Here is a 14,782-nt window from a genome sequence, read left to right as displayed (position 1 = left end):
TTTACTGAATTAAAGACATAGATTAGTGGTTTGTAATTACTAGATGTTAACTTTCAAAACTGTAGTCATCCAGCTATACTATGAGACACCAAAACTGAGAAGGTTAAAAAGTTCTTCAGTTACTCTGTGTACTTGCTGTTCCTAACTGTGCTTTTAAAGTTAGATTTCCTCATACCCCAATGTGCTACCAGTGTGATAGAATTATGTCCTTCACACATTACCTAAGTAATAGAAACAGATTTTGAAATGGTTACATTCCAGCTAAAACTCAGCACTTACTGTGAACGCGATTTGCTACCCCCAGCAATAAAAATATGCTTTGTTAGACAACTCAGTTGTATTGAATTCACTTCCTTTTATTGCAGTGACATCCCCATGGTACAAAGTATTAACTGCAATAGTTACATTAAAACATTAGAAAAGCATTTGTGTGTGACAGTTACAGTACAGTATCAAATATTACATCTTCAAACCAAGTGGGTCATTACCCACAAACGCTCAAACCTTTAAATTATTTTCAGTTATTTTTAAATATGCAATGTCAGAAAAGCATATAAAAAGAATGTATGTAAAAGGAAACCTAAATACAAATACAGAGTGAGCAAATAAATAATTGATTTTCTCCAGCTATTGCTGTCTTTCTAAACCCATACAAAGAAACCTAATCTATAAAAGTATGAATTTCCATGTGTCAGTGATATTTCAATTTTCAAGTAATTAACCACGATTGGAACTTAACTAAATTTGGCGTCAAAATCAAAGCAGAAGTAAGAGTGACTGCCACTAACTAACATTTGTTGCTAACAATTACTATTAACAGTTGAAGTTTTAGTGTAGCAAATAATCTTGAAAGTTGACCTCATGCCTAGTGTTAGTGGACTTCTGAGAGTGCATATGTGAAAAGCATCCTATAGTATTTCACAGACATCACCCTAACTATCCCCGTATGCATATCTAGATATATTTTATATAATTTTATACACATATATGCATGTATACACACACTTCATTTGGTTTCTGTGTTACAGATCACAAGCAATGGTTTCCTGAATGGGCAAAAAACCTTTTAAATAAGTGTACCTGTGCACAATTTTTATTTTTAAGATAGCAGCACTAAGTCTATGCCTTACTGTCTGTCTGTTCAAAAGAGCGTAACCCACAAAACAAAGAGAAACATGGCAATGGTTCCATATACACAATGTGACATTCATATTTCCCAAAAAACCATAGTGAAACCTGCAATTAATTTTGATTCCCATTCACTTAGAAGGAACTAGAACTTTTACTGCAAACTGTCTTACCATAGTTTTTACTGTAAGAAGCTGGGTTCATGCTGGCATCAGTTATCCCACACTTAGCAGCAATACATGCATGTTCTTGTTTAGGCAAAATGATTCAATAGACTTAAATCCAATTGACGAAAATAATAGAAACAACTTTGCAGTTCACCAAGAAATTGACAGTGTATACCGCACTGTGTAGAATACATGTGTGTTTTTTTTTTAATCTTGAATCATAACTTGAATCTTTACGTTGCCACACAATGACTAATTGTTCTATTCTTCAAAAGGAACAGTTACATTTTACCTTGATCTTGTATTTAACGTGTGTCCTTAAATGAAAGTCACTGAAGCACTGGTAAACTGATCTCTTAGCATGACCAACGCTAATATCAAAAGCTTGTGAAATGTTTTTAGGCAATCCTTTCTATCCAAAATATATAGGAATTTAAAAAACAGTTCACGTTACTAACCTCCATATAAAGGCCCAAGTGTAATTTCTTGTGTAGGTGTTCATATAGTAGACTAAAATATGAAGTTCAAAACATACAATGAGAGGGCACACAAGATTGGCAGTTTCTTGATTGAACATAGAAAATGTATAAAGTAGAATGCATGGAAAAAATCTAACCTGGCAGATGATCAAACCTGAGTATATTTTAATAAGACTAGGTATATTTTCTGACAACTGAATGAATTGACTAAAAACATCTCCCCTAGTAACTAGTGGTCCTTTAAACCATTTGTAGAGAAATGTGAGAGAACTCTTTAGCTTTTGCTTTTTTTTTGTTTTTTTTCTTTTCTGGATAGCAAGATTCCATATAGTGTTTACTGTTTTCTGTTAGATAGTATCACGTTGCTCATATTATCCCCATTTAAGCATTAAGTCATTTTGTTTCAAAAAATAAGTTCTAAGTGACACCAAAACATCAATAGGCCAGGAAATAGGACAGGTCCGTTCTTCCAATTTTAAGATGAATGGCCTTAGTCTGCAAGATGAATTGTTTCATACTAGAACTAAAGATTTATACAGCATCCTTCACCACCACTAGCTAATTTCATAGCTGTGTATTTCAAACTAACACCAAAAAAGACCACAATGTCAAATTTGAGAAATAGGATCCTCTCTGACGACACAACTTTATTATGAAACATAACTATTTTGTAACAGTTAAAAATCAAACGAAGTCCAGACAACATCAAGGATTTGTCTTTGTTCAACTGACCTGCCTCAATTCTCACGTTTCTTTAGAATCTAACAGATATAATAATAAAAATAAAATTTTAAAAAAAAAAAACAACAAAACTTTCTGACAATATAAAACATACAGTACTAATAACTAATAACTCAATGGAAGACTAAAAAGCAGCATTCATTTTTACTGTAATATGGAAGAGACTAAAAAATAAAGTCTGATCTAAAGTCTTAGTTGAAGGCAGATTTTGACATTCTATATAAATTTACAAAGTAGGATGCATGGATGAGATTTGGTTAATTTCAGAAGGCACCTCAAGGCTAAAAGGCTTTTATAAATCTATAATCCTTTCATTGATTAAAAATAAAACACTTTTATTGCTGCTATTCAAATAGCAAACAAAAAGCTTGCCTTGTTCTTCAGTCTAACAAGGAATCCTCCCCCATTAAGTAAGATTAAATTACAGAAAATATAGAATAAAACTGAAGATGTTACAACTTTAGAAATACATTGACTTTCCTTGTGTGCTTTCAAGTCAGTGAAATAGTGAAAGAAGAGTCACTTTTTGCCTTTGTGATGTTAATAATCTATAGACCACTTCAGTCACTCTTCCCAGGGCACTTAAGTACCATGTCCTTACAGCTGTTTCGCATGCAGTATTCTTAGGAATAGAAGGTAAGAACGCTCTGATGATTCCCACGAACAAGAAGAATTGGTGGCAGATCTTTCGAAAGAGCTTCTAACCAGGCCATGTATAGTGCACTTGAAACTGCACCTTTTCGTGCAACTGGCAGACTCCTAAAGTTCACATTAGGAAAAAACAAACAAACCAAAACAACACTTTTATCATATGACAATGAAAGTACAATTCTGCAAAGAGGGAGACATTAAGACAAATTTCCTAACATTTCTGTTTTTTGCATTTTTTCTCCTCAGAATTCAGTAAGTTGAAGAGCTTGTTACCTTAACCAACAACAGGCTCTATCCACACCTCACTTTTGGCCCTCTACCATTATTTAATATTCAAGCAGCTTAATGAGAAATTCGTCTTAGTTTGGAGATCTTATTACTACTCCGGATTTTAATATCTGAAAAAAGCATTTTTTTCCCCCTCTTATGATCAATCCCACATCGGTGTAGTCATTCAAGAGTATCCATACTATTTTCCTTCAAAAAAGCTGCTTTGAGTCTATTTACCCTGTTCTAATTTTATCTTAACATGGTACCACAAGCAGTCTAACCAGGGACCAGTATTAGAATGAGTGTCACCAAAACAAAACAAAATATCATAAATGGGGATAATGGGCACTTGGCTGCGACAATCCCGAATGTGAGTACAGACTGGGAGAAGAACTCATTGAGAACAGCCCCACAGAGAAAGACTTGAGAGTTTTGGAAGACAAAAGGCTTATCATTTTTGCAGTCTAGCTCTATAATTCTAAAGTGTTCTAAAATATTGCTAGCATTGATATCTTCTTGATTATTTCTACAATTCAATCTTATGTCCTGGCACTTTTCCTGACCTGTATTTACATATATTTATAGTTCATATTAGTGTTCTATATTAATCAGAATAACAGTAAAAATCATTTACTTACATTACAATTACATTAGCTGTACTTGAATGTTCTTTGAGCAACTCATTTAACCTGATCTGCCGATAAGTCTGTAATGAAAACAAAATTTGTTAGGAAGAGATATTCTAGACACTACAAAAAATGCTCATTCACTTCAAAAAAGTGAAAGACAGTAACGATTAGTTGGTACAAATTATTTCTAGAAAGCATGCACTTCTAGCTTAGTTTGGCAACTTTGTCCATTTTCTTTAAATATCTTTGATTCCAAGGCTTAGGTTGAGAAAATGCAAAAGCTTAAAATCTGCAAATAAACGTAGTACCGTGAAAGCCAACTTCTATATAGTTTTTCTACTAAAAGTACCATAGAATCATACCATTACTCAGGTAGGAAAAGACCTCAAAGATCATCAAGTCCAACCATAGCCTAACCATGGTACCCTTACTCTTAACAACCCTCTGCTAAGTCATATCTCTGAGCACCACATCCAAACAGCTCTTAAACACATCCAGGGATGGTGACTCAACCACCTCCCTGGGGAGCCAATTCCAGTGTTTAACTCCCCTTTATAGAAAGAAGTGTTTCCTAACATCCAACCTAAACTTACCCTGGTGCAACTTGAGGCCATTTACCCTCATCCTGTCACCTGTCACCAGTGAGAAGAGACCTGCCCTGCTCTCACTGTAAGCACACTTCAGATACTGGAAGAGAGTGATAAGGTCTCCCCCTCAGCCTCCTTTTCCCCAGTCTATACAGCCCCAGCTCCCTTAGCCTCTCCTCATAGGGTTGATTTTTCAAGCCCTTCACCAGCTTCATTGCCATTCTCTGGACCTGCTCCAGTACCTTTATATCTCTTTTGTACTGAGGTGCCCAAAACTGAGCACAGTACTCGAGGTGAGGCCTCACCAATGCCGAGTACAGGGGCAGGATGACTTCCCTAGTCCTGCTCACTACACTATTCTTGATACAAGCCAGGATGCCATTGGCCTTCTTGGCCACCTGGGCACACTGCTGGCTCATATTCAGCTGTCTGTCCATCAGCTGAATCATTCTCCAATGCTTGTGGAAGCAAGAGCCCTTATGTTCTCAAGGTTTCTTCAGTCTTTCTTTAGATTCTTGTCTATATCTGCGTCCTCTTATAGGATGTTATTCATTAAAGCAGCTACAGAAAACAAAAAATAGCAATAATCAGCTTGATGGCACTACAGGCATAAATACAGTAGAAGTTTTACAGTGTTTAAAACAACATGCTGAAGAATACAGAACCTTTGTTTTATAAAGCTCAAGTTCATTATCTGTTATCCTCCATGGTTCATCCTCCTTCATTTTATCTGCAACTTCTTGCTCTTTATCATCTTCATGAAGTCTGAAAGGCTCTATCATTTCTTCAAAAGCTGCAATACTGTAACAATCAAATGAACAGTCATTAAAAATGGACATGGCACCACTCTGTATGTCAACAATGATTTTCACGCTATTAGAAATTAAGCTTTACTGACATATAAAAACAAAGCAAACTTTCTGCACTTGTAACATTGAGTCAGCTACACCATAATAAAGGTAAAGGCAGATATTGCAATTTAACATCAATTAGTTACTTTCACTGTTTTCTGTGAGTAAATATAGCTTTAGACAGTTTAAAAAAAAAAAACAATAACTTTAGCTAAAGAATTTTACTATAGTTGCTTCAAAGCTCATGACTAGCTACTGTACATTTTCTAAGCTAGAATAGTTTCTTCCAAATTAAGTTTTTAAGAGGAATTTACAGGTCAGAGACAAAAAAAAAAAAGCCCTGAATGACTATCAGGTCTCATGCTATCATCATTAGGACTTCAGCTTTGGTTTCATTCTGCTCTTTTAATCTTTCCATAACAGCCTAAGAGTGGCATTCAAATGCAAATAGGCAGAGCAATTGCATTTCCTCTTTGTTAGTTTCTATTTTTCAAGAATATGAGCTGTCATTTTGAAACTACTTGGATGTTATATCAACAGCTTTAGAAGAAAACCTTCTGAAGAACAGAAGGATATTGATTTCTACTCAAAGCAGCTTACTGTAGTGCTATAATGCGATGGAAACTACTGTGATAATGCAGGGTGGCAAAGTCTTTGACTACAGCAAATGAGAATGAGTTCAAATCCAGCAGCCACAGATACAGAAATGAAGGAAAAGGGCTGCTTAACTTTAAAGGTTTCAGGTAGGCAGGGATCTCCTGGGAGAAATACCCTCTTCCCTTCACTGCCAACCCTGGCTCCACCCCTTCCAGTTACTCAGGTGCATTGCATTCACCTGAGTTTCCTTAGGTTGGCCCTGCCTTCCCACCAGGGGCTCAATTCAGGCTGTGACTCAGCATTTCCACTACACTTGCCCTATTTTCTCTACCCATGTTATGAAACTTCAACAGTAAAGCAGGGCTGCTGCATGTTATGAAATGCAACTCATCTTTGAATAAACAGGTTATGAGATGAGAGGTAGGAACAGCAATGAAAAGTTTAGTAGAGGACACTGAAAAGTATGTGTTACACCCAATGAAATAAATAATTTCAATATTTTTTTTTATTATAAAAAACTCAATGCACCGTGCACCTTCTATGATTGAAAATTACAGTACATAAAGTTCAAAATCACTATTTATGATATACTGTAGTAACAGAATGTACTTACACCTAAACATCCATGCAGCTATATTGAAACTCATCCCCTTATTAACAGAATTCTACTACCTGTAATGTTTTCAGTGCTGTATAAATAATCTTTCTACTTAATTTACAGCTACTGTTAACTCAAATTGGATGTCTTAAGCTCTTGGATTTATTGTAGAGAACATTCTCAAAGAGGGGAAAAATGATTTCAGAGGAAAAATGATTTCAGTGCTCATTAAGCACTCCTATGAAATAGAAATATTTCTTTGAAATTGTACAGTCTCAACTTTTTATGCATAAATGAGCACTATCTCTTAGTTTGCACATTTTACAGTAGTGGAATCCCAAGAATCAAGACAACAAACATATCAGAGCAGCAGCAGTAATCTATCATTTTAGATACTTGATATATTCCACACCATCTGTATTTTTTTTAACTTGAAAATCACTTATCACATACATGATCACAATTAGATAACTTACAAGTTCAAGCTAATCTAAAATTATAAACGGAAAAACAGATCAGAGTATCTGAAGTTTCATTACATTTAACTAAGCACGCAAATAAGACTAACAATTTGCATTTTTACAAGTATTTCTCTTTTTAAAGAAGATTTTTCCAGATTTTTAGCAACTGGACAGCATTAAGTTTAATATAACAATTTAAGTGCTAGAGATCTGAAAAAATAAGAAATTGTTTGTTCTCAGATGCAAGAGTTTTTGCTTAGTTTAATTTCTAGATTTCTGTGAGACACCAGATATCACACTGCCGCCTTCATCACATTTATTATGTTGGAAATAACTGTATTCTATTCATGAAACAGATTAAGAATTCAAAAACAAGCTGGATTTTTCTGAGACTTACTTTTCTTTCTTTGGCTTAGTATTAATATCACCAAGAACCATAATGTCTGAGAAGTCTATCCGAAACTTGCTGAGCAGTGTAGCCATTCTGTATGGGGAAGAAAAAAAAAAGCCTTAATGCACGTTCAGATTTTTCCCCTGAGGTAAACAGGTAAGTATGTGGTAATGAAAACTTTTTTTTTTTTTTTTCCAAAAAGGCAACTTAAGTGTGAAATTATCTGACTAGTATTGCTATAAAGCTGGCATACTGCTAAGAATTAACAACAAACATAACTGTTTTAAAATATAAGAACTTTTCCCTTGAACTCTTCCTTCAAGCTCTCCCAAAGCAGTTCTTCGCTTAGAAACCAGAGAAAAATGTTACTGCTAGACTGCTGCAAAAAGAATATCTTATTTTGAAATAACTTGCCCAATACTATTTAATGGCAACGGAACACTTTTCTGAAGAGGAACAGAATATGGCTACACCTCTGATAAAGAACAACTAACAAAGCTACTAAGAAGAGTCTAACTTGTTCTTCTAGCATTTGAAATGAAAATTTTGAAGGTAAACTTACGCTCTTCTGTCATGATCAATCCTGTTTATTTTTCCACCAATGAACACTCTTATCTTACACTCTTTCCATTTTTTCTTGGTTGTAATAAGATAAGGAATCAACAGTGTCAAACCTGCATTTTGATCAGAATTTAGGAATGTGTCAGAAAATACAGAAATATAAGAATTTAACAGCAGCATGTATATATACAATCTGAAAAGTATTTATTAAGAATTATTTTCAAATCACTTCACCTTAGTAATTCTTTCCAGCAGTTTTAAAATATAAAGTATATTACCTCCATCATCGAAGAGCCACCAGACATCAATATTGCTTTTGCCCTGTTTCTTCTGAAACTGACTACTAGCATCAAGAAGTCTTTGGTCAGCCACATTTAAAGGAGAAGATGGGGTCCTCCAATCTAGAAAAAGAAAAAAAAATCCCACAAATGTTCATTTTAAAGTGTTTTAGTTAATAATATTAAAATCTTGCATTTGGTTTTTGATATTTTGCATTTTTACTTAAACCATTATTCCCTAAGCTCCAAATTTGAACTGAATGGATAGAAACTGCTACATTTAAGGAGCATGGAAAATCCTAAGATCAGTAGTTAAAATTTAAACCTCTTAATCATTTAGCAGACATTTGATAAAGGATTGCAAGGTCTTGATATACTCATTTGCCTGGACAACTACATTTCATACATATTTCAGGACTTTAAGCAACTTGTTGTTGCTACTTCTTTTATATGAAGTACTTCCCTGAAATTCATGTAGATACTAATTTATGAGGAAATACCAGCTCTTCATAGATTATCCCAAGTTGGAAAGGACTCACAAACCCTGGCTCCACAAACGACCACCCAAACACAAGTGGTCCTTTAGCTGCAGTAGCTCAGGGCTGCGCCCATCACCCTCTGATGCACAACCTTTTCCTGACCCCCAGCTGCCCCTCCTTTCCCTGACACAGCTCTATGCCGCTCCCTCGGGCACTGATATTTCCTCAAATTCTTCTTCCTTCAAGAAGAGAAAAGAAAACTAGTTCTAAACGTCAGAATAACCTGCAAAAGTAATTTTGTGTTTGCTAGGCTCTGAAGCACAAAACAGGTTATTTTCTGCAATGATGTCATTGGACTTACTGAGAAGACAACAACACTGGCTTTTTTCAATTACATTAATACATTATTACATTAATGAAAATATATTTTAAAATAACAATTGAAAAAGACAAAAGACAAATTAACTCCCTCCCCTTAGCTAAGATTCTAGTTTTAACAAGAGCTGGGAGTTATTCTGAAATTTAGAGCATATCTGTACCTGACTTACTAGTATTCTACTTTACTGCTTACTGGGAGTTTCTCCAAACTGCCATCTTGTGGCTTAGGGCGTAATCTCACATTATGCTATTAAAAAACAAGGGTTTCTAGATGTTGAAATTATGAAGCAAACATCAAATAGGACAAGATGCTTTTTAGGTAAGGCCAAAAAAAAAAACCAAACCCCCAAAAAAACAGAACCTCCCCCCCCCCCCCTCCCCCACTAAACCGTGCTTAATTCTCAAAAAAGTCTGAAATAAACTAGGTGAAAATTCACCTCTGAAAATGCTGCTAATCTGAATGAATACTTCACATTATTTCAGATGTTAATCTCACAGATTGGCTACACTATCCTTTGCTTTGCAAACTACTGAACAACTCAAAGCAACAAATACAGATTTAGAAGATGACTGAATAGACCAACTAGGCACTTCCACTACATAATTAATACATCTACTGTACCCAAATCAAGTTGACTCCGACAAATACCTAAGACATGAATAACTTAGGAGGCTCCTGAGCACACCTAATCCCCACAGATGAAGCAAGTTTCAAAGCAAATATGAAGAAACAAATTGAGCTTGCAAAGCTGATATTTTTCTGTCTTTCAAATATACGTGTAGGATGGAGTACAAAAGGAAAACTGAAATTAACAACGTGAAAGTATGATTTAACAAAAAGGTGAAAAATGCCTGCCTTTTTTCAACAGGGGTTGTGTTGGAGTCTTTCCATCCTCGTCCTCCTCTGGAGATTTTTAAAGATACAAAATAAAAAGGTTAATATCCTCTGTGATGTTAATGAAAACAGTACAAGTGTATAAAAAAAAAACAAAGGAAAAGAAAAGAAAAATGAAAATGAAATGGATTTTCATACAAAGAAAACCACACGAGTTTGGTCTACCATGTTCTGAGAATAATTTGTATTTGAACACAATAGTAACTTAATCATATTTCTCAATAGTTAAGTCAGCCCAAAGTTTTACTTGCAAAAGAAGAAGAAAGTTGGTTATTGTCATGTCAAGTATCCCAGATGATTTGTGTTAGTTAACATGCAGATAGAAATATACTCAAGCCTGAGGTGAAAACCACCATCATGAATTAACCAGCCTTAATCATGCTGCTAACAAACAGCTGTGAGGCCCAATTCCCAAGCAATTTTTATTGGCATTCAATCTCATTAACTAAGAAACAAAAAAAGGTAGTGCTGGCCTTAGGCCATCATCATTTTTATTTAGGTCATAAAAATATGATATACATACTTGTAAGCAAAATATTTGAGCTATTAGATATCAGCACCCCAAAAAGAATGACAGTTTCTCTGTTTCACAAATACAACAAAAACATCAGAAGGAGAGAGGGACTGAAGAGGAAACAAGAGAAAGAATGAGAACTCAAATTTCACTGCTAACTAGCAGTTAGCTACTTTAGCTAGTTACCTCTATGTGGAGCAGGAGTTCTCTCACTAGACGATGGCACAAAAGCTACAGAAGTGTCTGTTTCAGCCTTCTTGCTATAATCCACCTTCACTATCACATCCTTGGAACATGGAGATTTTTCTTGGGATGACAGTAACTCTTCTTTGGGAAAGCAAAGAAATGCATTATAAACCACTGACTTGTCCCAAATAGTATAAGATGGAGGTCTGTGACTATAATTAGATGGTTTTCATTTAGCTAAACAGCTCAATCCCACTGCCCCTATCATGCTATGGCAAAGGGGGAAAATAACAAAAATAAACCTCTACCACAAATGAACAGCTTCTGAGTACAAAAAAATGCACCTGCTCTGAACAGAGCTTTAATCTCCTTCTACTTCCAAAATTTTAAGCTTTGAATACATTACTGAAGGCTAAATATCAAGCAGAGCTACCAAACACTGAATTAGGACAAATGTCATGTTTGTGCTCATTACCATTAACATGATGTGTAGCAATGTAATGACAGGACCTCTAGCTTAAATAGAATTTGAAAGTGGGAGCTAAATATAACTGAGTAGTATAACTGCTAGAAGTATTTCACATTGTGGTTAAGTTTCCCACAAGAGGAAAATCCTCTTAGAAGTACTGGATTTTGGTATCTGTTACCAGCAAGCACAGAAATCCAGACAGTGTAAACATAATGTTGACAAGATGTGTTAAATCTGAAACACACCACAAAAGCACTGCATTTTTACCATCATGTTAATGGAGTTACAATACTGGTTACATCTCACATTGAGATTCCTTCTGTTTACAATCAGAAAGGAAAAAAAAATTTAAAAAAAAGTATTTGATGAAGCATTTCCCATGCAAAAAAAGATTGTAAATTCTAATTCCAAGTGGAAGTTGATCCTTACACAAGATCCCGAAACAAAATGCTTCTCAGTTTTTTTCCAGGCAAGGCTCCAGTGAAGCTGTTTGGTAACTGCCAGAGTTAAAGCAAACTCATTGCCTCAGTGGGTACTAATACCTGACACATCTTGAAACCCAACAGATTACTGTTGAGGTCTCTAAAGTATGTAGTAACGGGGTACACTGAAGGAGTGAGAGACACATGACCCATACTACCTGATCAGGCAGCCCACAACTAGAATAACTCAATGCCAATTTTGATCTTCAAAGCATTTCAGAAAGAATACTGAAGTATTTGAAAGTTACAGCTTACAAACACAGATAGTTGAAATGCACAGAAAAGTATTTCTATTGCTCAACAAGGGTTATTTTTATTATACATTTTAGCTTTACTCATTCCAGTGGTTTTTATTCTATGAAAAGAGTGGTGTGGGAGTCTTGACTTTTTTCCACTTTTTTTTTTTTTTTAAATAAACCATTTTCATTTAGTATTTTCAGAAAATGGTTTCAAAAGAGAGTAACAGCTGATAATGACAGGAAACAAAATCTTACCTTGCCCCTGAAGGTGAGAAATGTCTAAGCCCTCCTTTAGGCGGATGACAACCACACCATATTGAATGTCAAAGGCATCGCTAAACAGAGTAAACAAGACAAAACATTTTACCCCTTTCACAGAAGATCTACTTTACATGCACTCTGTAGACAAATATTAATGATTAAATGTTGCTATTTAAATTCCCAAGTCATACATTTGTTACAATTTCAGTTTTAATTCCAAAGGAACAGACAGAAAGGTTATCTTTCCTCTCTCTCCTATATAGAACAGTGATAAAAGAGTAACAGGTCCTTCAAGTTCCACACAGACGATGACAAGATAAACTGGAAAATATAAATGATGCTGGAAAGTGAGACATCAAAGAATGGATTTCTTTCGAGATCTTCCTGAACTGATAGTTATGAACTTCCAAGACATTTGGGTATTAAAGGAATCTATGAAGTTTTAAGTTATAACGAAAACAGCTACTAGACACTTATTTCTATTGTACCTGATGGGGAAGAAACTCACTCTTTTAAAGACAAAAAGCTAGAAAAGCAAACTTAATTACTGTAGAAAACAGAGTAATAGCCAGAATTAAAGGCTAAGTGAAATGAAAGACAAAAAGAATGCCCAGAGAATCACTTGACTGGGCAGGTCACAAGAGCTCTCCAAGTACAAGACATTTCAAAGTAAACTATGAATAAAGTAAAAAAGCAAACCCAAGTACTAACCAACACACTGCCAATTTTCCCAATCTATTTTGTACTCTTTTTTTTTTTTTAGGAACTGGAAGTGTGAGTGGGTGTGCTTTTTCCTTTTCTAGTATCTGCCTGTAATCCCTTTCCATCATTCTTTCAAAGGCATAATAAATAAGTGCAAAGCACAGATGGAACAGGTTTAACATTATGTTAGGAAACCAAGAAAAAAGCCCTCTACATAAATGCAAAAGCTCTGTTTTTCTAAAATGCTAGCAGTAGCAGTCAATACTATTTTCAGACAGAACTGGTCTGCCTTTCAGTACTACCAAAGTACTGTCAGATTTCCTCTCTTCTACCTTTTAGCTACTTTTTACTTTTGGCATCAATGCAATCCATCTACACTAAATATCTTAAAAGAGGGCAAGCTTCAGCCCCACAGTTGATTCATTCCCTCCACTCAGTCTGCACAGGGAAAAAGTAGTAAGAAAACCCCCACTTTGAACAGAAAATAGTCTGATGAATTCAGCAGACATATAAGACACTGCTTCTTTCACTTAAGACAGGAACAGTTAAATCTCAGACAACTGCCACAACTCCTTCTGAATGCAGGAGTTATGTGGAAATCTGGTCTGCTGAAGCAATAAAGAGTTGCTCATATAATTTCTTTATCAGGAAAAAAACCTAACTTCTCTGTACAGCAGTATAGACAAGTTGATCTGAAAGACAGGAGGAGAGCTTATGTAAAAAAGACATTGAAGTAGAAGTTTTTTCACATCTTAAGAAATGTACTGAAATGGAACAAATGCAACCTCTCTGCATTTTCTACTTACTGGAACAAATTAATGTAGGTTTCAACATCTCTCATGTCACTTTGTCGCCAGTTTTTCTTAAATCCAACAACAAGAGTATTTGGTCTCATTCTACCCAAACCAGCAGCCTAAGGAGAACATAATATATTGTTAAAATCGCATTACTGAAATAAAGGTAAGATTATTTATTTCAAGCAGAAAATAAAGATTTGAGAAGTTATTTTTAAGAACTTTACATAATGAAAATACTTCAAAGTATTTTCTGCTTTTTGACATACAATGCCCCCATTTCCATTAAGAAAAAAAAAGAGGTGCACCTGCATTAAATACTGTCCCCCATCCCTCAAATCCTCTGCATGTACTGGTGCATAGAAAGCCTTCATCTTGTTTTTAATTAGCCATCGCTGGTATTTGGCCAAATCAGTTGACAGCTCCTTCATGGCTTGCCTCCGAGGACCCTTTCAAAAGAAGGAGACACGAAGTAGAGTGAACAAGACTTATGAGCAGAAGTAAAGCCCTGTTTTTGGTGTGGTTTTCATTTTTGTTTGTTTCTTTTTTTTTTTCCTAAAGCTACTTTACTGCTAGAGTTGAAATCAAACGTGTCTAAAAACAGGACTGCAATTCTGCTTATGACCATAGATAGAACATATTGCAAAGTCATTACTTCAATTTTTTCTTTACTGACCTGCATCAGCACACATCACTGTGCTCCTCCTAGACATCAAAATACTGAAGTTACGTTACTGAAAACAGAATTGGGCAATATCATCTTAAAAGCATACAATTGTGGATTCCACTAACCTGATTTACTTTAAAAAAAAAAAAAAATCTTTTTAAAAAAAAGATCAGAAGCCTTATTTAGAAAACGTGGTTAAGTTGAAGCATATATAAGAGTAATCAAGGTTTGTATTAAAAGTCACACTTTAAAGGTTGCATTTGTTTAGGTGTTCTTAGTACTGCGCCTGCAAAAGAGTGGCATTAAAATGTCTAGCAAAAACTTCAC

General features: G+C 35.1%; 1 protein-coding gene across 3 annotated transcripts in view; it reads right to left on the bottom strand.

Annotated features, from left to right (window-relative positions):
- Window positions 1–335: 335 nt before the first annotated feature.
- SLC12A2 (solute carrier family 12 member 2) overlaps window positions 336–14,782 on the bottom strand; it is a 49,234-nt gene continuing 34,787 nt past the window's right edge. The window contains exons 17-27 of one of the 3 annotated variants that reach the window (XM_015849663.2): window positions 14,097–14,237; window positions 13,801–13,907; window positions 12,287–12,366; window positions 10,842–10,979; window positions 10,103–10,150; window positions 8,390–8,512; window positions 8,113–8,224; window positions 7,557–7,643; window positions 5,318–5,453; window positions 4,075–4,142; window positions 336–3,274 (exon numbers count right to left, since the gene is read on the bottom strand). In XM_015849663.2, the coding sequence (XP_015705149.1) occupies window positions 3,139–3,274; window positions 4,075–4,142; window positions 5,318–5,453; window positions 7,557–7,643; window positions 8,113–8,224; window positions 8,390–8,512; window positions 10,103–10,150; window positions 10,842–10,979; window positions 12,287–12,366; window positions 13,801–13,907; window positions 14,097–14,237 (1,176 nt within the window). In that variant the 3' untranslated portion in view covers window positions 336–3,138. Of the gene's footprint in view, window positions 3,275–4,074; window positions 4,143–5,317; window positions 5,454–7,556; window positions 7,644–8,112; window positions 8,225–8,389; window positions 8,513–10,102; window positions 10,151–10,841; window positions 10,983–12,286; window positions 12,367–13,800; window positions 13,908–14,096; window positions 14,238–14,782 lie in introns of all 3 variants that reach the window. The other 2 variants (XM_015849662.2, XM_015849664.2) reach the window with 2 other exon arrangements.

Source organism: Coturnix japonica, chromosome Z (genome assembly GCF_001577835.2).
Source record: "Coturnix japonica isolate 7356 chromosome Z, Coturnix japonica 2.1, whole genome shotgun sequence".
In the NCBI taxonomy this organism is placed as follows: Eukaryota; Metazoa; Chordata; class Aves; order Galliformes; family Phasianidae; genus Coturnix; species Coturnix japonica.
The sequence above is the reverse complement of the archived record's forward strand: the minus strand, read 5'-3'. Positions and strand labels throughout refer to the sequence as shown.